This window comes from Alligator mississippiensis, chromosome 4 (assembly GCF_030867095.1).
Source record: "Alligator mississippiensis isolate rAllMis1 chromosome 4, rAllMis1, whole genome shotgun sequence".
Taxonomy (NCBI): Eukaryota; Metazoa; Chordata; order Crocodylia; family Alligatoridae; genus Alligator; species Alligator mississippiensis.
This window is the reverse complement of record NC_081827.1, coordinates 64702612-64729625: the sequence shown is the minus strand read 5'-3', so window position 1 is coordinate 64729625 and position 27014 is coordinate 64702612. Positions and strand designations below refer to the sequence as shown.

The 27014-nt window shown below is 45.2% G+C and overlaps 1 protein-coding gene across 1 annotated transcript in view; it reads left to right on the top strand.

The window, feature by feature from the left end:
* The first annotated feature begins 2987 nt into the window (after positions 1 to 2987).
* LOC132250018 (uncharacterized) overlaps positions 2988 to 27014 on the top strand; it is a 40878-nt gene continuing 16851 nt past the window's right edge. The window contains exons 1-4 of the mRNA XM_059726055.1: positions 2988 to 4085; positions 13330 to 13375; positions 13463 to 13530; positions 13675 to 25439. Coding sequence (XP_059582038.1) covers positions 14075 to 17101 — 3027 coding nt within the window. The 5' untranslated portion in view covers positions 2988 to 4085; positions 13330 to 13375; positions 13463 to 13530; positions 13675 to 14074 and the 3' untranslated portion in view covers positions 17102 to 25439. The remainder of the gene's footprint in view (positions 4086 to 13329; positions 13376 to 13462; positions 13531 to 13674; positions 25440 to 27014) is intronic.

Sequence of the window (27014 nt, the reverse complement as noted above, 5' to 3'; positions counted from 1 at the left end):
CAGCTCCACTCCACCCAGGGAGGCCCAGAGCTAGAGTGGGGCCAGCCTCGGCTGCACTGCTGGGCTGGAGGAGATGGAGCCCCTGGAACCCCTGCCTTGCCCTGCCCCATCTAAGTCACCCCTGGGAAGAACCTGGCTGTTCCTGTAGAGTCATTGTGCTGGGGAGCCAAGGGAGGGCACATGGCCCTCCCTGAAATTTGCATGGGGCAAGGGTGGGCTGCAGCTGTGAGGCGAGCTGGGCTCTGCCTGCTCTGTGTCTTGCTGCAGCCTTTGAAAGCAGTGCAGTGCCATGTGTGTCCTGCCACTGGGCGGGACAGGCAGCGAGGCACATGGCTCTGTTCTGCACCACTTTCAAAGGCTGCAGCAGGGCATGGAGCAGGCAGAGCCCAGCTCACCTCGCAGCTGCAGCCCACCCTTGCCCTATGCAAAGATCAGGGAGGGCCACGTGCCCTCCCTTGGCTCCCCAGCATTGCAACTCTGCAAGAGCTACTGGGTTCTGCTTGTCCCACAACCCGGCCTGGATGGAGCTCCATTCATCATGAATGAGGCCCCAACCGGGCCGGGTTGTGAGGCAATCAGAGTCTGGTGGCTTGTCCAGGGCTGTGGTGTGTTGGAGCCAATGGGTTGAGGGGATGTGCTGCCCCTCCTCCATCTCCCCTGCAGTGTGTGCAGCGGTGGGAGCCACTGGGCTCCAATTGCCCCATAACCCAGCCCAGGCAGGGACCCATTTTCTGTGAATGGGGCCCTGGCCCAGCAAGGTCATGGGACAATCCCCACATTGCTGCAGGGACCAGGGCAGGGTCAGGGGTGAATGATTCATCCCTGCACCTACTCCACTCCCTCCTGCACTGTGGGGGTCTTGATCTCCCCCCTCAAACCCAGAAACTAAAGGAAGAAAACTTACTTACCTGCCTGATATGCTGGGCTGGCTGTGAGCCCGGTGTGCCCCTCCTGCCACTGCAGCAGCCTGTGGCTGGGTTGCCCTGGTGTTTGGGGGGGTTGAGCCCCGTTAGCCCCCGCTTCCACTGCCTATGGTTCACAAATGGGTTGGGGCCATGCCAGCCTAGTGCCAAGCCTGGCCCTGTCCCTGTTCCTGTCCCCTGCAAGCAGTGCTGGGCTCGGTGTTTGGCTGGCACTGCCTGGGCCTAAATAAAATGTGGGTCAACTTATACACTGTGCCTATGAAAAGCCTAATATTTTGTATCAGAAACCCAGGGTCCACCTATACACTATGTTGATCTATACATTGTGAAATAAGGTAAATCAGTGTAAGCAAAGGTTAAACCAATGTAAGTGTTTCTACATCAGAGGCTGGCCTTAGTTTAAGCTTAAGCAGGATATAAACAAAATTTCATGTTGTGATGCCAGCTGTGTGTAACCTTTGAAATTAAGTGCCTTTTCTGAACTTCAATATCCTATCTTGCAGGGGTTCTATGACTTCAACTAATGGGTATTTATAAAGATCATTTGATATTCTTGAGCATAAATATGCACTTTAATCTATAAATACATACAGTTGCTCAGCATTATGATTGATTAAAATAAAATGAAGGAAATATTACAACACTTGAAGCAAAGCTTCAAGGGATAAAACTTAAATCATTTGAACATGGGAGCTTGTTTATTTACCTGGAAAGAACAAAACAAATTAGCATTTCTTGACTCGCTGTATTTATTGCAAGGGACAGATTTCTATTCATTAAGTAATCCACCCTTGGCCTAATTCTGCAGCCATCATATGTGAGGAAAATTCTTGTTTACTTCAAATAACTTAAAGATTCAGGCCTTTATGGACAATTGCATGGCAAGCTAGAATACAAATCAAGAGAAGTAGTTTCAACTCTGTCACTAATCTGCTGAATGGGTGTGGTCAAGTTTTCTCCATGCCCTCTACCATTTGCCTGGCTTATCTACTTAATTTTCAAGCTTTTTCAAAAAGAGCAGTGTCCCTCATTGTGAATGTGATGCCTGGCACAATAGGATCCCAGTCTTAGTTGGGTTTTATAAGTACTGCTTTAAAATACACAATAATTGCTAATACAGATATTGATTCTTCATAGTACTCTTTGTTTTGCATATTACTATCTGTTGTACCAAAAGTGGGTCAGAAATCATTGGTCTTAAATCAATACATATTTTTATACTGTTACATAGTCTGACCGTGGCTACCCTACAAAAGGTCTGAGGAGAACATATGCTACTGTTTTTTTGTATTAAAGTACTATTATATATGGGAAATCCATTGGAAAGAAATAGGTGGAGTTCTGAGAGCAGATAAAATTATTCTAGGAACAACCATTGGAAGCCAGTTTGATTACTGAGCTGTAATGATTCTTATGCAAAAAGGAAACAACAATAAAGCATGTAGACTAGTCAGGGGGGAATTATGAAGTCACTTTTGAATGACTGGTGGAAGAGAAATGTGTCTGAAAAACCACCACACCTATAATAGGTTTAATCGGCTGACAGGGGGAAATGTTGTATGACAGATATTCAACTCCATGCCCTCAATCTACCCTCAGCTTATTCGGATTATATTTTGGATTTCCATCTTTTCTGCATAGAAAAGATGGACAAAAGAGCTAACTAAGGCAGTGTTTCTATGTATTTAGTCCATAGTAGGAGTTCAACATGATCTTAATTTTCAGAAATGCTGTAACTCCATTTTGAATGAGAAGAAGCTGAAGATGCTCAGGACCTCTGAACATCAGGACACATGTTCATGAACTTTTAGTACTTAGGTAAATCTCCAGTTGACTAAAAGTACAAAAGGCCAGGTACAGTGTGGCAGAGCACCGTTTGTGCCTGCCACTTTAAGGGCTGAGAGCAGGAAGCAGGACAGCTGGCAGGTGCTGGCTAGCCCTGATGAGGTGGTCACATGACTGCAGGAGGGCATTGTGATAGGAGGAAGGGGGCTGAGCAGCCTCTATTTTAACTCAGGCCCTTAGGAGAACCAGCAATTTGCTGGCTGCAGCCATGGGAAGAACATCTCTCAGCTGGAGCTGTTGCTCACAACATCTTGGAGGTAACAGCAGGAGCTATGGGGATGGCAGGAGGCTCCTGGTCCTGGGGAATGACTGAATACTACACCCTGCTGGGGTAGGATGGTCTGGTGGGTCCACCCATGTCAGGGCAGTCCCCAAGAAATACCAGGTCAGTTGCAAGGATGGGGCATCTTAAAGCATAGAAAGGGCAGGGGGAGCCATGTATATTGCCCTAGGTACCAGGGCATCTAAATGGGTAGCCTCCTGCATTTTAGACCAATTATTTATTTATCAAGTCATGGCAGGAGATACAGAGCAGACTACCCCTAGATAGGTAGGCAGGCCGATGTTCAGACCCAACCCAGAATTGGCCCCCAGTCACATACAGACATTACTCTTTTACTGGTTGATCTTTATCCTGGGTGGGGCCTCCCAATAGACGGTGGTACTCACGGTTATCGGACGCGGTGATCCACGGGACTCCGCCTCCCCTACACCCCGTCCACACACCAACTGCTGGGCGATGTTGTCCAGATGTTGCCAGGCCCAGTATGATGGCCCCTGACCGGTTCCCCGGTTCCGGTCGTCCTCCCTCCTGCTGAGAGGGATTTCTCCTTTCTCCTTCCTTACAGATAATACTCCTCCAAACAAGGGGGAGCTGGTGGGTGCTTCCCCTGGTGCCAGCCCCCTCCTGGGGCCTCCGCTGTCTCCCCTTTCCTCCCGTCCGCAGGGCGCTCCCCTGCCTCCTGTGCGTTTGCCGCTTGCAGAGAGAATGCCTCGGCGTGCACTCTCTGACTGCCTCTCGCTTGGCTGCTGGAGAAAGGCTTCCAGCTCTTGCCTACACTGCCCGCTTGAGACCCGCAGGTGGGGTCCTCGATGCCCCGTGCGAGAGCCTGCAGCACACCCATACTCTCTCTCCCTGGCTCCCGCCCCTTCCCTGTTCTGCCGGCGTTTTTAAATCCTCCCGCTGCGGCCGCTCCGGCCACTGGGATTGGCTCAGCTGTTCGCCGCGCAGGGAACAGCTGTTGCCAGAGCCGGCGTAATGGCGGCTTGCGCGGCTGCAGCCGCGATGCGGCTCTTTCTCCCGCTGCCCCTCTGACAGTACGTATGCCCTTCTGGGAGCTTGCTTTCGGGGTCTGGGGTCTGTGGGTCCCCTCTTCTCCCTCTCACTCGCCTGTGGGGGCGCTTCGCCGCCACACTCAGGCTTTTTGAATGTCTGTACCTAGCCAAACTGTAGGAATGAACCTACCACTAGGGAAAAAGAGCTGTAACCTTGCCATTTCAGATAGACGATTATTGTGTCTTAACAGTTGTTTTCTCATTTTAGATCAAAATCCTGAGGTGAGGACTGAAAAGTTACAAATGTTGATGTCAATCAACATGAGCTAATAAAGTATCTGGGCTCTATGTGCTAAAAGATAAACTGCAAGGTTTCATTCTTTCTGATATTTAACAATTTTTATTAATCTCTTTAAAAACTGATAATTTTTCTCTCTCGGTTAAGCACCTTCTCAGAAGAGTGAAAAATACCTTTTTATTTCTCTTTTTAAGTACTCTGAATGAAACCTTAGCTATATTGAAATCAATGGGGGAAAAAATCTCATTGATGAAATTCTGGTCATATGTATTTCTTATTAGAACTGGTTTATTTGCTTTATTGTCTACCAGCATAAATGGCGACCAGGTTTTTATATAGTATTTTTTTTAATCATCTGTGACTAGAGCTAATTGGAGAAGTGGATTGGGTTATGTAAACAGCAATGCTCTATCACAAAATATTTCTCAATATCAATGGTTCCTTCAGCTTTACCTTGGGTAAAGGCTAATCATGAATAAACATCCTATGTACCAGGAAATGTAAAGGAAAATGATAGACACTGCAATTACTGAGCATTTAGAAAGCAGCAGATCTGTCCTCTATTAACACCCTGCTCCACTGACATTCTTTCAACTAGAATCTTATTTTAATTTTTTTTTTTATTAAAGGCCAAGGAGTCTGACATTAAGTGCCAGACTGATTAATTGAGGTCATCATTCCACTTGCATCTAATTAGTAATGACTAGATTCTTATTTGGAAATTAGTAAAAAAAAATTAGAAATAAGTAGTGATAAAGTCCTATGACAGGCTGAATCCTGCAGGCTTTTGCTGTGCTGTGGTTTGGCAAATGCATTAATCTCCATACTTGTACTGTTTAACTACTTTCAGTAGACTCTACAGCATGTCCAACTGGACTACAAAAGTGACTCCATCAGTCCTCATGGAACATCAGTGAATGACAGTTGCTATAATTTATTATCTGATACAAAGGACCCTACCTGACAAGATGATTATTTTCCCTTTTCCTACACAGTTGTATTTTCTCAGAATATTTTGAATTTTCTTAAAGACCCTGCACTTGAAGTCCTGTTGTTACGTGAGGATCTCATATGAACTCTACTCTTAAAAATCCAAAACAAGAATACAAATAAAAAGAAACCAAAACTCATATTTAAAATGTCCTGATTATATTTAAGTGACTCCCATATCTTTTTAAGAGCTGATGAATGTTTTTCTAGGACTTAGGGTAAGCAATACAGCTCCTGAAATATAAAGATCATATATTTTCACCTTCCGTAGACACTCCTATATGTAGATGTATTTGCACTTTATTTTGTTTGATGCATGCTTTTCTATGACTGTGGTGAAAAATTGCTGTGAGAGCTAGGCTCCCAAATGACATCAGTGTAGATCTTAGGGTTTTGTCTAATTTCCCTCTTCCTTTCCTTTTCCTCACTTCCATGACAAGAAAAGTGTGCTGTTATTTTTAGGTAGGCTGGCCTGTGATAAAGACAGATTCCTATTTTTCTGGAGTTTGTATAGCTAATATTTTTTGCTGAATTATATTCTAAGTAGGAAAATACAAATTGAACTAACTCATTAATACCACCCCTAGGAAAAAAAAAATGTAGGCTACTGTATTTCTTATTCTCTGGAGTGTTTGTAGTTTGTCTGCTATGTATGAGAAGTCCTAAAAATTGCCTCTCTTGATAAATTGAAATAATTCTAAGGTAGCGATGCTCAATTTTTTTTTTCCCTGGTGGGCCAGAAGGGCAATGCCCTGTGTGTCCATAGGCAGGATTTTGCCAGTGGTTCCAACCAGCACTGGGGTTCATGTTGTGGGGACAATCCGGCCATATGGCGGGGGGAGGGGGGCAGCTGCAACCCAGCTCCAGAGGGGAGGGGGGCATGGCCTGGGCCTCATTGGGGGATAGGGGTCATGGCCTGGGCCCATTGGAAGGAAGTGAATATGGCTTAGTCCCACTCAGTCTTGGGGGTATGTGTGGCCTGAATCTGGGGTGGGGAGAAAGAGGCATGGCCCAACCCAAGCCTGGCCCTGCAGAAGGGAGGGGGTATGGCCTGGTTTTGTGGGGAAAGGGAACATGGTTTGGCCCCATGGGGAAGGGAGGTGGCTTGCCTCTAAACCAACCCCCTGGGGGTCATGGGCTGGCCCTGATCCAGATGCAGGAGTGGGGTCATGGCCTGGCTGCAACTGGCAATGCAGGGTTTGGGAATTTGGTGGGGGGAGGGTGACCATATTAATATTCACCACTCCCCCACTGCCAAATTTCCCACCCCATAGGGATCCCTGCAGGCCAGATGCAATGGCTCCACAGACCACATTTGGCTCTTGGGCTGGAGGTTGAGCACCCCTGTTCTAAGACATTATTTTATCTATGATATATTGGGGCAGGAACTTGAATCTACATCTTCCCTATCCTGGATGAGTTTCCTAAGCATCTGGAAAGACATGCATACATACTCTTGTGTTGTCCCTTTGATAAATGGGGCTTGATCTAGCACTCTTACTGTGTGGTTTGCTGACAGATATCAAGTCTTAGGTGTTCTCTGAGGTCACCCACAGAATTGAGCCATGCTGACAAGATCATTATTACCTTTCCCACGTTGAATGTTCTGCTTCTCATGGTTGTTGGCTTGGGCTTGTTAGCTGTATGGTGGCAGTGGGTGTGTCTACACAAGATGCTTTACTGCTCAGTCGACTAATCTACTGCACAGTAAAATGTCACCAAGTAACCATACTGATAAGCTACTGACAGTAAATTAGTCTACTGCACAGTTAGCTAGTATCTGTAAATACAGGTACTAAATTAACTGAGCAGTAGGTACTGTGTGGGCACTGACCAGAAGCAAATTTGCTCCCAGTCAGCCACACCAGCAGGGGGCCTGGCCCTACTGCTGCTCAGCTCCCGGCTCCCCCAGGAGCTAGGAGCTGATCAGTGCAGAGGCTGGGTCTCTCTCTGCCCCTACCTGTCCTGGTGCTGTGGGACTCCTGGCTCCTGACATGAGTAGAGAGCTGAGCAGCAGCAGAACTGGGGAGTGACCAGTGGGGCAACTAGCAGCAAGCCTTGGGCTGGACAGAGAATCCCTGGTCAGCCAGAGGTGGCTAGGAGCTGTTCCACTGGTGGGGCAGCTAGCAGTGAGCCCTGAGCTTGGTGGGGAATCCCCACGCAGCTTGGGGTAGCCTGGAGCTGCCCCACCAGTTGAGCAGTTATCAGTGAGCCCCCAGATGGGTGGGGAATCCCCGCTTAGCCAGGGGTGGCTAGGAGCTGTCCCACTGGTGGGGCAGCTAGCAGCAAGCCCCTGGCTAATGGAATTCCCCACCCAGCAGGGGGCTTATGGCTAGCTGCCTCCAGCTCAGCAGGGATTCCCTGCCCAGCTGGGGGCTTAATCATAGAACCACAGAGACATAGAACCAGAAGGGACCTGTAAGATCATCAAGTCTGGTCCTTTGTCATGGGCAGGAAGTTATTGGGCTCAGATAAGCATAACAAGGTGCCTGTCCAGCCTCATCTTGAACACCTCCAAGGAGGGTAACTGCACCACCTCTGCCAGGAGTGTGTTCCAGATTCTGGTGACCCTTACAGAGAAGAAGTTCTTTCTTATATGTAGCCTGAATTTACCTTCTATTAGTTTATACCCATTGGTACTCATACTCCCTTGGGGTGCCTTCTTGACGAGTTGCTTCCCTAGATCCTGGTGCTCACCTCTGATGTACTTGTAGGCAGCTATTAAGTCACCTCTTAGCCTTCTCTTACTCAGGCTGAACAGGCCCAGTTCCTGGAGTTTCTCCTCATAGGGCCTGTTCTCCATGCCCTTGATCATATGGGTGGGCCTTCTTTGTACCCTCTCAAGCTTATCCATGTCCTTCTTGAAGTGTGGTGCCCGGAACTGGACACAGTACACCAGCTGAGTTTCACCAGTACCGAGTAGAGAGGGAGGAGCACCTGCCTGGATCTATTGGCCACACATTGGCTGATGTACGCCAGAGTTCTATTTGCACTGCTGGCAACCTCATCACACTGCTGGCTCATATTCATCTTTCAGTTGATTGTGACCCCCAGGTCTTGTTCAGATGCAGTGCCAGCCAGTGGACCACCAACCATCATGTAGTTGTGGTGAGGGTTTTTCCTACCCAGGTGAAGGACCTTGCACTTATCCCTGTAAAACTTCATCTGATTTCATTTTGCCCAAGATTCTAGTCTGTCAAGGTCTTCCTGGATCCTGGCCCTATCCTCCAATGTGCCTGCATTTCCTCACAGCTTGGTATCATCCACAAACTTAATCATTGAGATCTCCACCCCTTCATCCAAGTCATTAATGAATATATTGAGGAGCACGGGTCCAAGCACCAATCCCTGGGGGACACCACTGGAGATGACCCTCCAGGATGAGGCCATCCCATCAATTACCACCCTCTGGGAGAGGCCTCTGAGCCAGTTGTCCACCCACCTCACTGTAGACTGGTCCATCCCAGCAACCTCCAGTTTGTTTGAGAGTATCCCATGGGAAACAGAATCAAAGGCTTTACTCAAGTGTAAGTAAATCATGTCAACCTCATATCCCTCATCCAGATGGCTAGTTACCTGGTTGTAGAAGGACACAAGGTTTGTCAGCCATGATCTACCCTCCACAAAACTGTTCTGGTTACTTCTTAAGACCCCGTCAGTTACCAGATTGTGATTTATGGCCTCCTTTTGAACGATTTTATCTAGGACTGAAGTTTGACTGACCAGTCTGTAGTTTGCAGGGTTATCCCTCTTCCCTTTTCTGAAGATGGGCATCACACTAGCTCTCTTCCAGTCACTAGGAACCAGTCTTGGGTTCCACAGAGCATTTTGGACCCAGTCCAGATGTGCAGGTTGTAGGGAGCAGCCCTGCCTGACCTGGACATGTGTGGGGCAGGCCCAGCCCTGATCCTGCTATGTGGAAAATGGCCCCAGCAAAGCTGGATCCAACCACATGGAGCTTCCAGCACTCCCTGCTGCCAAGTTTTCTGACCTGTGAGGATACCTGCAGGCTGGATGTCCTGGCTCCACAGGGACCAGAGGTTGAACACCCCGATTTGGGTGCTTTTGAAAATTGCAATCTCTAACATAAATACTCAAAGTACAGCATGTTTTTGCATTGTTTCCTATGATTGTAAAAAAGACACCTCCCCGCCCCCCGCAACCCTTATTGCTACCAAAACTTGTTGTTTTAAATGTGGGGGTTTGTTTGTTTGTTTGTTTGTTTGCTTGTTTGTTTGGAAGAACAGACTAAAATAAATATATTGCAAATGTTCAGTGCTGCAATTTAAATCAAATATTTATATTTTGGTACCTAGTTAGACATATCTGGGGACATTTCCAGGGCTTCCAATGTGCTTAAGAGTAGGCAGGCTGGATCCCTCTAGAGCAGATTCATTATTATACTTCTGGGTCTGACATGTATGTAAAAAGAGGTGGGTATGCTTCAGATCACACTTTGTAAACATACCCTTAAGGATTGAAACTGCCAAGTGCTCAGCTTTGACTTCCCAATGGAAGTCAGGTGTGTTCAGTGAATGCCTCACTCAACTCAAATATTTTATTCAGGTGTAGACATTTACTATGACCTTTAATGCATATTATGCAAAAAGGAATGAATGTTTTCAAGTGACTATTCTCTTTGTCTTTGGACGAAAGATGGTTTAAAAAGAAAATTGGAATTAAGGCTATAAGCCAAACAACAGTTGTGAAAGATTCTTAACTCTACCTGAAGTGAAAGTGTAGTAAAACCCCCAGTTTTTCTCTCTTTTCTTTTAAAATGCATTCCCTCGCCTTCCCCAACCATTTCTGGCTTTCTTTCCCTCTCTATTCCCTATAAATAAGTATAAGTGAGCTAAGACATAGGATAAGCTTCAGCATTTTATTTTGGTAGCAAATTGTATTTGTTTTGGGTTTTTTTTCCATTTCTATTGTATAATTATTATGTTTATATTGATTTTTACAATTCTATATTACTGTTTTACTGGTACTATATGATTTAGGCCTACATATGTAAGTTAGCATAAGTCATGTCAAGTTTCTATTTTGTTTGTCAAGTCCCCATCCTGTCCCCAGGCCTGGTTGTGTAGCCTGTGACTCACACCTACCTCTCCTAAGTAACTTGGTTCCTGAATGAATGGGGATGAATGAGGGTGCTTGAGAGAGAATGGCAGTAGGCCTAAAAATAGCTCCCTCTGAATGACTGAACCATCAACACCAATACCTAGACCAACGACTCAGCCCTTGGAACCACCCTCAGCATTCAAGAAACAAAAGATTAGAGTAGTATATGGCTCTCTGCCCTTCAATGCAAATGTGACAGGTGGGTGGGACCAGAAGTCCCGCCCCCTTCACTCCACCCCTTTCCCCTTTTATGGTGTGTGATGTCATCAGCCCCTGACCCTGGTCACGTGGTGCATGACATCAGCAACTCCGCCCCTTACCCCAGTCACGTGGTGCGTGACATCAGCAACTCTGCCCCTGACCCCAATCACATGGTGCGTGACATCAGCAACTCCGCCCCTGACCCCAAACACGTGGTGTGTGACACCAACACCACATGGTTCATGACATCAGAAGGACAACCCAGGCAGACCCTCAAAGCCCAACCCCTCATGCTGCAAGATCCGCCCTAGATCACATGGTGCTGTTATGGCCTATCAGGTCCCTGACCACTCTAACCCCCCTATGCCGGAGCACAGGCATGGCCTATGGGGTGGTAGGGTGGTGATGTGACCCCTCTAACAACCCGCCCCAACACCCCCAACCAATTGGCAGGGGTTTCAGAGGCCTCAGACCTCCCAAGAACAATCCTGAACCAATTGGAATGAGTACAGTGGGGGGGGGGGGGGGGTTTAGGCGGCAAACCCAGTAGGTCTATCTGCTTTCCCAAAAGACCCCTCTGTTTATCTGACACCGTGCTAAGGCAAGCAAGGGCAGATATGGATTCTTTCACAACGCCTGTAGGCCCACTCACTACACCACCCAGACGGCCTTATAGAAAGTATTACCGTAGAAATAGTTTTGAGGAGGAGACCTGACTCCTTGCCCAAAGACTCTTTGAGACGCCTGACCCTGTTGGGGAAGAGCCTGTGAACAGGCAATTGGAGGAGACCCAGGACCTCGAAGCAGACGTTGAGACTTTGGAAGATGGTATCTTTGTGCCTGAGCCTGCGTGCGAAGTAGAGGTCACTGCAGAGGAGAGACCGGTAAGAGACTTGAAGCATGAACGTGGGGGTCTTTGGGTTGTGATGGTAGTGGTGGGGTTCACTTCATGGCACATGTGTGTTTGGAAGTAGCTAACTTAGTCCTTTATTTGAATTCCTTTGCAGCTAGATGAAGCCTTTTTAATGACACCAGGAAACCTCCTCACCAGTACACCAGAAGGAAGTGTATGCTTCTGCAGAGAACGAAGACCTGATGAGGCTGAAGAGTTAAGAAGTCAGCTCAGCATCGAATCTACACAAGCTCTTACATCACGTGAACGTAAAGTTTTCATGAAGTCTCTTGTTCGCATTTCCTTTTATGGCATAATGAAATACTGCTTGAGGCAGAGACTTTTTGACCTATGCTGGGGGTGCACATTTGACTTAGGGGGTCAAGAAGCCCACGAATGTATTACTTGGTTAGATGAAGACATAAATAAAATAATTCAGGATCTTTGCCAGGAAATATGTCTTGATAGCATTTTCAATGCTGTTATAATCATAGGGTTTGCCAGGAACAGTCTCAGAATTACTGAGAAACACTTAATTCAGGTTAGACAGCTTCTAAACACTGTGTATTCTGCAGAAGATCCTAAGGCTGCCCTTCATGATTTGATCACTGAGGAAGATGAAACACTCATACCCCATATTGAACGCTTAATTGGTGCTAGAGATTATAAAACCCTGCTTAAGAGAAGGGATTAGCAAAACGAGTTTGGGGCCTACCTCTGTTGCTGTTCTGGGTGGGAGACTGGGGAATGTGAGGCTGTAAAATACAACAACAGTTTTCTACATCTAATGTATTTTAGCATTTGCTTTAGTGTCTTGGATATCTAATCACATACATATAGGGTTTTTTTGTAAAGATAAAACAATGAGACTTAATGGTCATTAGAAATGATAAAAATCCTTCTTAGGAGAAGGGGTAACACAATAAACTAGTAAAATATTGTAAAAGTTTTAATGGAAATAAAGACTGAATTTAAAAACATATATTCTCACAGCTTTTGTATGGTATGGGTGGGGTGGGGTGGGGGTCTTGTTATAAAGATAAAACAGACCTCAAAAAAAAAAAGGTGACCATAAGTTATCTCTTACCAAAAAGCCTGCTGTAAAGATAAGGCCGACAAGGCATAATGGTCACTGGATATGATAAGAAACACTTCTTAGAAGAAAGTTTAACAAAATAAACTAATAAATATTATAAAAGTTTTTAAGGGAAATAAAGACTGAATTTAAAAATATATATTCTCACAGATTGTGTATGTAATAGGCGTGGCGGGGGTGTGTATCATAAAGATAAAAAAACAAGCGGCCTGGTGTGTCCAGATCGCCACATGTTTTAAGACTAAAAGGGAGTGGAGGTGTCTTTTAGTGCTGACTATTTTAATACAGTTATATTTTACTTTATACATACACTATTTTCTGGTCGACAATGCATAATGGTCACTGGATATAATAAGAAACACTTCTTAGAAGAAGGATTAACAAAATAAACTAATAAAATATTATAAAAGTTTTTAAGGGAAATAAAGACTGAATTTAAAAAGATATATTCTCACAGATTGTGTTATGGTATAGGGGTGATGGGGGGGGTGTGTTATAAAGATAAAAAAGAGGACTGGTGTGTCCAGATCACCACATTTTTTAAGACTAAAGGGGGTGGGTTGTCTTTTAGTGCTGACTATTTTAATACAGTTATATTTTACTTTATACATGCACTATTTTCCTTAATCTATTATTTAATTTTTAATACAGAGGACTTACTTATTGTATCATTTCATTTATATTACAGAGAGCTTATCAGGTGGGGAAGCCCCAGGCCATTATACCACAATAAGGTAAAAATTATTTTAAAAGGATTGGGTTATTTGTGGCAGTGTTGCTATAATCACACTAAGTTATAACAACTGTTTGTTTTCAACCAGAACCTCTTCTTCTAAAATAGAAAAGCAGAACAAGCACATACAGTCATGTTTTTACCCAGTAGTAAAAGGTAATTTTTCTGAAATCAGCTTCTGAAACTTTGTGTTTCCTGTGGGAGGAGAATCTGTGTGTAGGGGTTAAGCACATTTTAAATTTACAGTGTGTGAGGAAAGTGAATTCTCAATGCTGAGATATAAATTTTATATTTCCTAAGTGATCACATGCACCACACCCAAAGAAGAGCAGGGACCTGGGCAGAGACCTCTAAAAGCAGATTATAACACCCAAGGATCAGAAGACGGACGGGACAGAACAGAAGGGTACGATTCCTCGGAGGAAAACAAGCCACATACCTCTGAGAAACTCACATGTAAAAAGACTAGGATTCACACCCCCAAAACAGGTGATCTGAACCCTGTGAATAAGAAACCCAGGACTGATTGCTTGCACAATTTACAAAAAGAGGAGTGTCTTTCTCCTTTTTTGAAAGATCATAATTATTGTGAAAAAAAAAAAAAGAGGGTGGGTTTTCGAGGTGGGTATAAACACCCTGTCTTGAAAGATCATGATTATTGTGAAAAAAGAAGGGGGTTTGGAGTGGTACACACAGGCGTATGTGTCTCAGAAAGAGTGCGCAGAGCCCTTTGAAAGATCATGATTATTGTGAAAAAAAGAGGGGGATTTGGAGTGGTACATGCAGGTGTATACATCTCAGAAAGAGTGTGCAGAGCGCTTTGAAAGATCATGATTACTACCAGCGCAAAAGGGTAAATTTTACTCAGAGAGGAGGTAGTCTGTGTAATTCGGACAGCAGGCGTAGTCTGTATCATAAGAGGGGGAGTCATGGTAAACATGGGGGTAAAAATGGTTGTCCAACCAGCAAGTGGCTTGCGGGGAAAAAAGTAAGGGCCTGGTTAAAGAAGAGCGTGGGGAAGGCTAAACACCGTTTGTGGGGAAAAAAAAAAAAGAGATCCCCTAGGGATCCCTCAAACACTTCTCCTCCTATCAGTCCTGACCCCTCACCAGAACCCCCGGAGCCAGAGAGAGGGGATGGAGAACATGGTTTAGGAACCCCTTTAGAGGGTCCCTCAAGTGTACCCCAGACACCCAGATTGGATCTTTCACAAGAACCCACAGAGCCAGAGAGGGGAGATGGTGACTATGGTTTAGGAAGCCCCTTAGAGGGTCCCTCAAATGTTCCCAGACCTTCCCCATCACCAAGACCTGAGGGGTCAGAGGGTTGGAATAACGAATCTGTTGTAGAAGACAGTTTAGAGGACCCCTTAAGCGCCCCCTGGTCTCCTAAGTCATCAGAGGATGTTTTACCAGATGTACATATGGTGCGGGTGAGAAGGCAAGAGTGGTCTGTAGCCAGGTTTGGAGGCATGAGGTACACTGAGGAGTTCCGTTTTGTGAATCTGGAGCGTGTGCCGTTACACGTGGCATACGAAGCCATAACCCATGGGGTGGAAGAAATTGTAGCAGAACTCCGCCAGAGATTCACAGGCAACGATTATGCCCAGTTACGTATTCAGGCAGATAGTTTGTCAAACTGCTTATACTCTCGAGCTATTAATTTAAACAAGATGACCCCTGAGCTGTTTTTAGAGTGGCTCAGTAAGCTGTTACAAAGCCAGAGAGAAATATTTCTCGATTCAACATTTCGGCTGGTTGTGATTGTTGTGAAAGGCCGGGGAGGTGGGAGCCGTAGAGTTATAAGCTCTATCCCCTATTCCCAGATCATTACTAAAAAGAGGAAGTATTTAATAGACTTGAATACCTATGATACCAACCTGTGCTTTGCAGGCAGTCTATTGGCTGTTACAAAATGTAGAGGGGCCAGAGATGTCGAACTGCTAGATGGTGCCAAAGAACTGCATAGGAAATTAGGACTGTCTATATATCAAAAGGTTATGCTCCAGCAAGTACCTTTGTTTGAAGACCTTGAGCAGCTTAACGTTCACATAGTGATGCATAAGGAAAAAACTGGGTGGAGTTTATTTAAAACACAGGACACGCCCAGATACCCCGTCACCTGTTTTCTTCTGCTACATGGTGAACATTATTATGGTGTTTTAAATGTGAGAAATGTGTTTGGCATGAGAAATTATTGTGATCTTTGTCAGACGTTGTACAGCCATAGCCACACGTGCAGGTTCCGATGTCGTCTTTGCCTGAGCCCAAACTGCTCTGAAAACATGGGTAGGACACAGCGGTGCCCTAACTGTAAACTGTTCTGTCGTTCCAAAGAGTGCTTAGAAAAGCACGTGGCCCTGGCCTCTGAAAATAGGATTGAATGTCTGACTAAAACTCTGTGTGATGAGCGTAAATCTTATGTGGACAAAAAGCACGAGTGCACAGGGCGACAGTGCAAACAGTGTTATGGGAAAATCACGGATGTAAACAAACACTGGTGCTTTATGCGCCAGATTAAAGAGCCTGAAGAAGGTGAGGGGTACATTTTTTATGATTTTGAATGTGTGCAGGAGATGGGTATGCATGTGCCCAACTATATTTTTGCAATGGAGCTAAAGACAGGGGAAAAAAAACCTCAGAAAGACGCAGGCAAAAACCCCAAAAGGGTTTGTAAAGCTAAGCCCAAAAAGCCAGAAAGCACTTGGGAGTTTAAGGGTGAAGAGTGTCTGTCTGATTTTATTAAGGTTTTTATGGATAAAAAGTTCAAGAACTACACCTTCATAGCTCACAGTGCCAAAGGCTACGACGGTTACTTCGTTGTCAGCCAGTTATTGAAGGAAAAAATGGGTGTGAAACTAATCACTCAGGGCGGTAAACTCATGTGCATTGAAGTGACCAGGCTAGGCATCCGTTTCATAGATTCTTTAATCTTTTTGCCTATGAAACTTAGCAGACTTCCACAGGTGATGGGATTTGAAGGATGCAAAGGTTATTTCCCACATTTTTTTAACAGGGCAGAAAACCAAAACTATGTGGGACCTCTCCCAAAGATGGAATACTACGGCATTGAAAATATGATGTCCAGTGAGAAAGGACAGTTTTTAGAATGGTATCAGAATAACCGCGATAAGACCTTTGACATGCAGAAGGAGCTGGCCTATTATTGCCACCAGGATGTAAAAATTTTGAAAGAGGCCTGTTGTCTCTACAGGAATGAGATTATGAAAATGACACGGCGAGTAGACCGAGTGAAAGTAGATGGTGAACTCCAAAATGTAGTACGCTGCATAGATCCTTTTCAATACATCACACTGGCCTCCGTCTGTATGGCCATGTACAGGTTTATGTTTTTGGAACCACAGACTGTAGCGCTTCTCCCCCCGGACAACTATCACAGGCAGAAAAAGAGGTTTTCAAGCCCATCTATTCAGTGGCTAATGTACATATCGGAGAAAGAAAATATTCAAATTCAACATGCCTTACAGGGTGGGGAATTTCATGTAGGTCCCTATTTTTTAGACGGCTACGCCAACATTGGTGGGGAACCTACGGCGTTTGAATTTAATGGATGCTTTTTCCATGGCTGTGTCACTTGCTACAATGAGAAAGACCAGAACCCTTTGACAGGGACGACCTTCGGGTTTCTGAATTATCAGGCATTGCACAAGATCGATTATCTCAAGAGAGAAGGGTTTACCGTTAGGACCATTTGGGAGCACGAGTGAAGGGCTCTGTTAGAAACAGATGGGGAGCTGGCAGATTTTTTAAGCAGAACCCCGCTGCCTTCTCCACTGGTGCCTAGGGATGCTCTTTTTGGGGGCAGAACTAATGCCATCTGTCTATATTACCAAACTAAACCTGGCGAACAAATACACTATTACGATTTTACCAGTCTTTACCCCTTCATAAACAAAATGAAGGAATACCCAATCGGACACCCTGAAATCATTCATGACAATTTCCAACCCCTGTCGAGCTATTTTGGAATAGCCAGGGTGAGACTGTACCCACCGCAAAGTCTTTTTTTCCCTGTGCTACCCACTAGGATGAACGGGAAACTTATGTTCACGCTGTGCCGCCTCTGCACGGAAACAAGACAGCAAAAGTGTGACCACACAGATGAAGAGAGGGCCCTCTTGGGCACGTGGTGCACACCAGAATTGAATAAAGCTATCGCCAAGGGGTACAGAGTAGCTCAAATCTATGAAGTTTGGCATTTTGCTGAGAAGTCTAGCACCCTTTTTTCAGAGTACATAAAAATGCACCTCCATCAGAAGCAGGAAGCCTCGGGCTACCCCGCCTGGTGTACTGACCTAGAAAAACAAGAGAGATACATGGCCAATTTCTTGCAAAAAGAAGGCGTGACTTTACGCCCTGAGCACATCAAACCCAATCCTGCCAAGCGCCAAATAGCAAAATTGTTTCTAAATTCTTTGTGGGGTAAATTCGGTCAGAGAACCAACTTGCCCAACACCAGTATCGTTAGAGACCCCGAAGAACTCTTTGGCTACCTCTTTTCTCCCGCCTATGAAATTTCATCTTGCGACTTTATTGATGATGAGGCAGCCTGCGTGTCTTGGAAACATGCCAAAGAGCGTTACACGGTCTCTGGTAACAAACATCTTTATAGCCTGTTTCACCACCGCTTATGCACGCTTAGAGTTGTACTCACTGTTAGACAGCTTGCAAGAACGTTGTCTGTACCACGACACAGATTCTGTGATATTTGTGAGCCGCGAGGGAGATTGGAATCCCCCGCTAGGTGATTATTTAGGCGAGCTCACCAGCTAAATTCCGCCAGATGAACACATCACAGAGTTTGTGTCGGCTGGTCCAAAAACCTACGGGTACAAGCTGTCTGGGGGAAAGGTTTGCTTGAAGGTGAAAGGGATTACCCTGAATGTGGCCAACAGTGAAAAAGTCAACTTTGAAACCTTGAGAGATCTTGTTCTAGGTTATGGGGCAAACCCCACTGGGGACACCCCTAAAACAATTGTGATACAACAGCGCTCTACCGTCAGGAACAAAAGAAAGTGGACGATAGAAACCAAAACCTTGAGAAAAACGCAGAAAGTCGTTTATGACAAAAGGGTCCTCACAGAAAACTTTAACAGCCTCCCCTATGGTTTTTAAAGATGGATATGCGTTGGAAGCATCCTTTTTCTGTGATTTTGGCAGGCCCTAGCAACTGTGGTAAAAGTTACTTTATAAAAAACCTTTTGGATCACGCTGATAAAATGGTGTCTGTTATGCCTGAGAATATCGTGTGGTGCTATAGCTGTTGGCAGCCTTTGTATGAAGAACTGCTTTGTAAATATCCTTTTATCAAGTTTGTGGAGGGTCTACCGGACAGTCTTAATGACAACTGTTTGTTTCCTCCTAATAAAATAAATATGGTTGTGGTAGATGATTTGATGGACTCTGCCTGTGACAGCGGCGAAATCGAGAAAGCCTTTACCAAGTACGTGCATCATCGGAATCTGAGCATTATGTATATAGTTCAAAATGTTTTCTGTCAAGGGAAAAGGAGCCGCACCATTGCTCTTAACACAAAATACATGGTTTTGTTTAAAAACCCCAGGGATAAGCTACAGATAGTGTCCCTGGCGCGGCAGATGTACCTGGGTAAGACCCAGTTCTTTCTAGAAGCTTTTGAGGATGCCACTAAAACACCTTACGGGTATCTGGTGGTTGATCTAAATGCTTCAACCCTGGATACTTTTAGATTAAGAACCGGGCTTTTTCCTCCCAACCAACCAGCTGCTTACACTTTTAAAAAATCAGCAGGTGGGAATAAAAAGAGATGATGTAGTGGCAGCCTCTTCTTAGCTCTCGGGATGGTGGAAGGGAAACATGTCTAACCGCGTAAAAAGAAATCTGGCTCTCTTAAAACTACTTCTTCAATCCTCCCCACAGCAGAGAAAAGCTATACTTTGCTCCGCCTCTGATGATTTAATAGCAGCCATTTCAGAAATTGCTCTGAACACCTTAAAAGGAAACATCCCTTTGACACCGCATCAAATTCGCGTGCTAAAAAAGAGACGCGGGATCATAAAAAACCTAAGTAACAAAAGACTACCTCTTAAAAAAAAGAAACAGCTGGTGAAACAGTCTGGGGGATTTATTGGACCTCTGTTAAGTTTTGCTCTTCCTTTGGTTACGGGGCTTTTGGCTAGCCGGTGATGGAGCATGTAGAAAAAATGTACCTGGTGCCCAAACATGAACTGGAACAATTAAGGGCTACCCAACCGCCTCAGGAAAATATCAGAACTGAGGCAACCCGCTTATTGGATGCTGAAATGAGGAATATTCTCCAAAGACCGGGATTAGAAGAATATGATAAGGCTAAACTGTATGCCACAGTGCTTCAGAAATACCTGACCTATGTAAAGCAGGGTGATCTGGACAGAGGGAAATTAACCCTGTTTCTGCCGGAACAGACACCCCTAGAAGCCGGATACCCCCTAGAAACCCCCACGAACCCTGACACAATCGTTCAGGAAGTACTGGATAACGTGCATACCCGATACAGGAAAAATGCTAAAGTACTGCTCACTAAGCTGAGCCAGCACAAGGATATTTCTTCTTGGGATGATCAAGGGGGTTTCATCTACAAAGGGATGCTAGTCAAGGGTTCTAACATGCTCGACTTGGTCCGGAGAACCCTTCAGACTCACGCCGGGGCTACTAAACATCCGCCTAAAGGCTGAGACATCTTTATGCAAGCCATGGCCGAGCTGAACGTACCATCTTCTGTTATGGGCAACGTTGTGAATCGTGATCATCTGGAACGTCTGAAAGCATCTGCCTCAGACCAAGAAACACCAACAACGCCACCTATGAAGCGAAAAATGGTCTCTAAAACCAACTGGCTCTCCCTGTAAAGTTTTACACTTTGAAATAAACTATTCTCTACTGCTATAAATTTTTGTCTATAGAGGATTTTTTTGAATGAAAGCACACACACACACACACACACACACACACACACATTTAAACAACAACAGCTTTATTTACACAGCATCAGCTGAGTGTCTTATTTAGACAAAGCATTCGTGAAAGTCATTGCAAGAAATACATGTCTGGGCATGTTGAAACATGTTTTGAGCAGGCCCAGCCACACAAAAATTTTCATATTTACTTTTTACAAAATGCATCACCACCCTATCATTTTGTGCTAAATCGTCGGAATAATACAATTTTAAAATCTGTTCAAACGACAGCCCCTTGCTACGGTGGTGTAGGAAAAACACACAATGGCATCCGCAGACGACAGACTGGGGGTCTTGTAACTGTTTCGTTTGAAAAACAGTGCCGGTGACGTTCTTGTTTAAAAACAACATAATGCTTTGAGGAAAGAGAGCGCTGTTTGGGGGGTGACCGTACGAGTCGAAAAATTCTCCGCTGTTCCGATCCTCCAAGTAAACAGCCAACCAGTGTTCTCCGGGTTGATTATGCGGGTGCATGTTGACTACTAAGCTCAGGGGCCTTTTAGACTGCTGAGTCTTAGGAAGCCAGTCACTGGGGAAAACATCTAAGAAAGTGTCTTTGGCATAAGGGTCTGAGGATAAAACCCTGATGATCTGTTCAGTGTCCATCTTCACATATAGTCAAACAGGACGTTTCTTCTCTGATTTATTTCTATGACGTTGTCAAAGACCCCATACACGATCATGTTAACAGTGGTGGGCAAAGCCGCAGCAAAGCGTATTTCTGCTCTCAGATTCCCGGTTTTAATCAGTGAATAATGATCAGCACACTCCTGGTCAGGAGACAGGTCAAAGGCAAATAAGGTGTACCCCAGAGCAAACTCCTCATGGTTGATGATCAGGGCCCAGTCTTTTGTATGTTTACCGGCTGTCTGTACCAGCTGCATGTATTCTCTCACGCAGTTACCGTTTTCAAAATCCGGTTGTAGGGGTTTTGTTGGGGTTTGTTCTCCATCAACGTAGAGGGCCACAAAATTAATATTGTAATGTTTAAAATTAAAGGGGTTCTTAGCATAATTCCCACTAAAGGCATCGTTATCCATGAACCCGATGACGATGAGTTTGGGTAACTGTCCCAGAAACAGATTCTCCTGGTTGCTGACTCGGCTGCCAGCAGGAATGCTAAACACTTTCATACCCACGCGGTCTACGGGGTATTTAGCGTTGGCCGTAAGCAAGGCCTCCGCGTGGCCCAATCGGACACCCGGAGCTACCTTCGCTTTTTTCACAAAAAGTGAGGCAGATGTTATTTTTAGTTTACATTGGCCAGCTGCTACATTGCCCATCAAGCAGAAGGCATCTTTGCTACATGTCAGCTTAATTTTCACATCCACGCCGTTCAGCAACAGTTTTTCTTGAAAAAACAAATCACTATGGAGATGACCAAGCAGCTCTATCTTTTTGCTCCGGCCTGTCAGATTTGCTCGTCTTCGAAACCCCTGATTATGGCCATCCCTTGCAACCAATTCATGATGCCCAGGGGTATCTTTGTAAAACAGGCCGGCAGAAAATTGGGTGGTGAGGGTGTCATTGCTGTAGTTGAGAACTGATTCGATGAAGGCTTGGTAAGGGTAACAGTTGTTGCTCTGGCTTATGAGACGGTCTCCCAGAGTGACATCCAGCTGACTGAAGACAGAGGCTAGTGGGTAATTCACCAGACCCACTGCAGCCCCGGCATCAAGATCTGTTCCATCACCTTTTACAATCTTGCAGCAAAGGTACAGCAGCGTACTGTTCAAATCCATGTAATCTTCACCATTCCCAGCTATGAAAAAGTCAAGGGGGCTGGACTCGGTAATAGCTGAGAGTGGGGGGATCTCAACATACAGGCTTTTCTCGATGCAGGTCTGCGTTGGGGCTATTTGAAACACATCCAGTTCAGATTTGGCACATTCTTCAGACCCACAGTGAACAAAGGCCGTGGCGGTTAAAATATATTTCTGTTTCTTCCAGGAGAGCGCCCCTTCTTTTTCCCAGGCTGCTTCTTGGTTTTTTGTGTCTGGCTTCCCCGTCGACTTACCCTCTTCTTTTTAAGGGGTTGTGGAGGTCCTGCACGTCCGGAGTCCGGTACGTCTCTCTTTCTTTTAAGGCTCTTTCTTTGAATATACATGAGACCAGACCCCTCCTGCTTTGCCGGCTTGACCACTTTATCTAGGACAGCTCGGGAGACATGGCCGATCACATCTTTGGCTATGTTTTGTGCCGCATTTTTAGCGTGGGGTTTAATAATCTCCAGACCCCTTCTCAAAAGTGGAACGGCTTTTCTAAAGAGGCTGCGAAATATACCTCCCACACCAGCCACATACATCACGGGTACCCCATGATATCCGGGAAGGCCATACCCAGCCTGGGCTTTATAATAATTTCTGTACAAATTAGGGTCCCCATAGTTTTTTACCATTACCACTGTACTTTTACTTATTTTAAAATCTCAAAGTCTTCCAGGGGTGTAGGTGAAGCTTAACGATCACCTTACCAAAGCGAAATGAGACGTGTTTGTTCTGATCCGTCTTTATTTCAATGCTGATTGTGTCGATGTGACGTTGACTGATGGGGACATAATGCGGGTTGTCATACGTGATGGTGACAAACTCGTTGTTGCTTCCACGGACCGGGACACAACGTAGCAAAGGTACCGAAAACTCCCCGACAAGCTGATGTTCCACAATGTCTGTGTAGACATACAGCGAATTGGATCCTCCGGTAATATCAGCTGGGAAGGGTGGTTTTTTAACAGAGACTCTGGGTAGCATTCCCAAAATATAGGCTAGCTCACCAAGCGTATAAAAACCATAAGAGTTATCTTTGGCTTTAAGTCTCACTTTCCCGAACGCTTGGTCATAGTGCATAACTAATTCGGGCGGAGTAGGGTTGTTGGTGATTGTATTGTTTATAAGATCCAGTAACTCTGTGATGGATGTATAATACCCCCGAGACAGGCTGTACTCCCATTTTTTAGTCCCAGAAATAATTTTGAAAGGGGTGTCTTCGTTGATGTTGTTCCAGCTGTGTGAGTATTGTATTTCTGCTAACCCTATCTCCCAGTTCCCCAACAGATCCAGAGGTTTAACCAGGTGTATGGTAAAGTTTGAGCTGGTGTTCTGCGGAAAAATGCTGGAGCAAGCGTTGCTGGGTAAAGTAATGTAAAAGTCACCATCACACATCTCGACCTTTTGACTGAGGTACCCCTATATGTTACAAACTTGGGAGGCTTCCACCCAACTGTTAAATTTAGATGGCCACCCCAACCATTTTACCAACAACTGCTTCTTTCTTCCTTTTCCTTTCGTTGCTAGAACTTTTTCAACCCTGTAAACTCTGTCCTGTTTAGGATTCACTTTTTGTAGTTCTTCAGGCTAGAAAGAACCCTCAATAGGTTCATCTTCGTAATCTTTTAGGCGGTATACAGGCGTCTGCACACGTCTAAGGACTTTATCCACTATGAAAATGTCATCGGTGAATGTTTGTTCATAACCTTTTTCAAACCGCCCTTTGGCTCTAGACACCCTCACGTGGTCTCCTTTTCTAAACACGAGTGCTGCTGGTTTTATTTTGAAATAGTCCCCGTACACGGCTTTCCACACCCGTGGAGAGTTTGAGAAGTTCACATCAACAGGCCTGGTGCGAATAGTTCTGTGAAAACTGTGGTTGTAACTCTTTATAAACTCTGGTAACACATAAATGTAGCGAAAGGTGTTGCGGGCTGTAAAATACCTCCACATCTTTGATTTTAATGTTCTGTTAAACCTCTCTACCACCGCCGCTTTCACTTCACTATTTGTCACAAAATGGTGAACATTATACTGTTTTAACAGCTTACTTAAAGACTTACTTAAAAATTCTTTTCCCCGATCAGTCTGTAATTTTTGAGGTACACGGCCCTCTGTAAAAATAGTTTTAAAGGCTCGAGCTATTTCACCACCTGACTTGTCTTTTAGACCCACGGCCCACGCATACTTTGATAATATGTCTATCGCTGTTAAGATGAACTTAACCCCTTTGTTGTGTTTAGAAAACTGCTGCATATCCAACAAATCTGCCTGCCATTGTGCATCAATATCTGAAACAACAGTCTTGTTTCTTTTAAAATGTCTTCTTGCCGGTTTGTGCAGGGTATAAGCATCCTGGTCTGAAAGCCAGGCGGCCACCCCACTTCTGTTCAGGAACTTATTCTGCCTTTTGGTAGCTTCAAAAAGCGTGTTCACCCTACCAAAACTACCAGCTTCACCAGGAGAGTAATAAACTTCCTTTAACATAGCCTCCTGTGTAGACATGTCTGTTAACCGTTCCCCCCTACACTTACCCCCACGCTAACACCCGTGTGGTGCATTCAAACACTTGTGGACAAATTTAAACCACAGCACAAAGACACCATCTTCCAAATTCTCAACTTCTGTTTAGTGGTCAGGGACCTGATAGGCCATAACAGCACCATGTGATCTAGGGCGGATCTTGCAGCATGAGGGGTTGGGCTTTGAGGGTCTGCCTGGGTTGTCCTTCTGATGTCATGAACCATGTGGTGTTGGTGTCACACACCACGTGTTTGGGGTCAGGGGCGGAGTTGCTGATGTCACGCACCATGTGATTGGGGTCAGGGGCAGAGTTGCTGCTGTCACGCACCATGTGACTGGGGTCAGGGGCGGAGTCGCTGATGTCACGCACCATGTGACCGGGGTTAGGGGGTGTGGCTGATGACGTCACACACCATAAAAGGGGAAAGGGGTGGGGCAAAGGGGGTGGGACTTCTGGTCCCGCCCACCTGTCACATTTGCATTGAAGGGCAGAGAACCATATACTACTGATTAGTCAACCCACCATTGTGCCAAGGCTGCACATGCTCAGTAAGAACACCTGGAGCCGTCTGGAACAGGACTGACCTTGCCTGAACAGGCCCTCCCCATAGGAGATCAGAGGTAGTCTGCCCCATAAAAGGGGTAGTGAAGACTGACTCCTTGGGACGCACTCTCCATCTGGACCAGCACCATGTCACACCACCTGTCCACCAAGAGGCCCTGCTGGTGACCCCCCTCTGGACAACACCTACTGGACAAGGACCCCTTTCCAGCCTGGATAGGTAACTATCACCCCCACCCTCTCTTCAACCAAGAACTTGGACTCTGTTTCTCTTCCCTACCTGGACTCCAGCCCTTCCACTGAGTCTCTTTGTCCAGCTGCCATTGTGAGAGTGTGTGTGTGTGTGTGTGAACCAATAACTTCATGGGGCTGTGCAGCGTGTTGTCTGTTTAATAAACCTGTTATTTTGAAACCCCGAGTTGGGTTTTTGTCTGTTTCCTGTTTCCTACTTGCCACCACTTATCTGCCCCCCCAAGTCTCTAAGCTGTCAGCCTGTTTCCAGCCCCAAACTCCCAGGTTTCTGCCTCTCTCTCTCTCTTTCCTGCCTGTCTCCTCCTTGCCATGACTTATCTGTCTCCCCCACCAATATCTCAGCTGTCTGCCTCTGTTTCCAGCCCCAATCTACTTTAAGTAACCCCAAGCCTCAGTTCCTCAGCCAGCTTCTCTATAGTCCACCAGTTCTGATCTCAGTTCTGGCAACTTTCACTCCCTACACTTTATCTCTCTCACCTTAACCTTCTCCCAAGTATCCCAGGTACCCCAACCATATACATATACATATATACTGTGCCATCCAAGTTAGGAACTTACCTATGTGTAGGTGGGTTGTATGTGCGTGAACTGGTGAGTGTGTGTGTGGGTGTGTGTGACATATATATATATATATATATATATATATATATATATATAATGTCATTGTATATATGAATTAGTGATCTGTGTATGTGTACTGAGTGTGTGGGTATGGACAATTGATTTTTGTCTAACTTTTGGGGTGTATAGTGTATGTGCTTGAATTGGTGATGGGTATGCATGTGCCTAGGCTAGTTTGGATGTGCATGTGCCTGAGTTGGTAGTGTGTGTGTATGCATCCAATTGATTTTTGAGTATGTGCATGTACAATTGTACACCACACCCTCCTGTCTAACAGCACAATATTGAGATCCTGAGGGTTGGTCTGGCCCCACAGGGCAACAAAAGGAGCCAGTATATATCAACAGACACATGGGGGCAGCAGTACCTCAGATATTGTAAAGCAGTGGTTCTCAGCCTTGTTAAGACTCAAGGTACCCCTGGAAAATGCCAGTGCCTAGTTTTCACTCATTTTTGGTTGCAGTAAAATAATAGAGTAATTCCTTTGCTGCAAAGAACTGAGAGACAATAACGGGTCAATAAGTTTTCTTATTTGAATGGATTTTTATTTGAAATCTCTAGGTTTATCTTGTGAATTATGTGTAGGTCTTTAACATGTGCTGCTATTACATGGCACCCTGTGGCACCCTTAAAAGGCTTTTTATAAGGAAATCAGTTGTCTGAGCGTATTTCATACACCAAAGGCTTCGTGCATTTCTCTATTACACCCCAAAATCCATTCCATCCCACTTTTCCATCCCCTTCTGTTTTAAAATGGGAATGGATTAACTTACACCTATCAAAGGAACAAAGCATATCCCAAAAGTTGAAAATCTATGTTAAGAATTGCCTTTTACATGGACATCTGTGTCCTTCTTCCCCCCCCCCCCCACCCAAAATGTCCACGGCAAAACATTAAATGAGTTCTAGCTGGAGAGTTGGC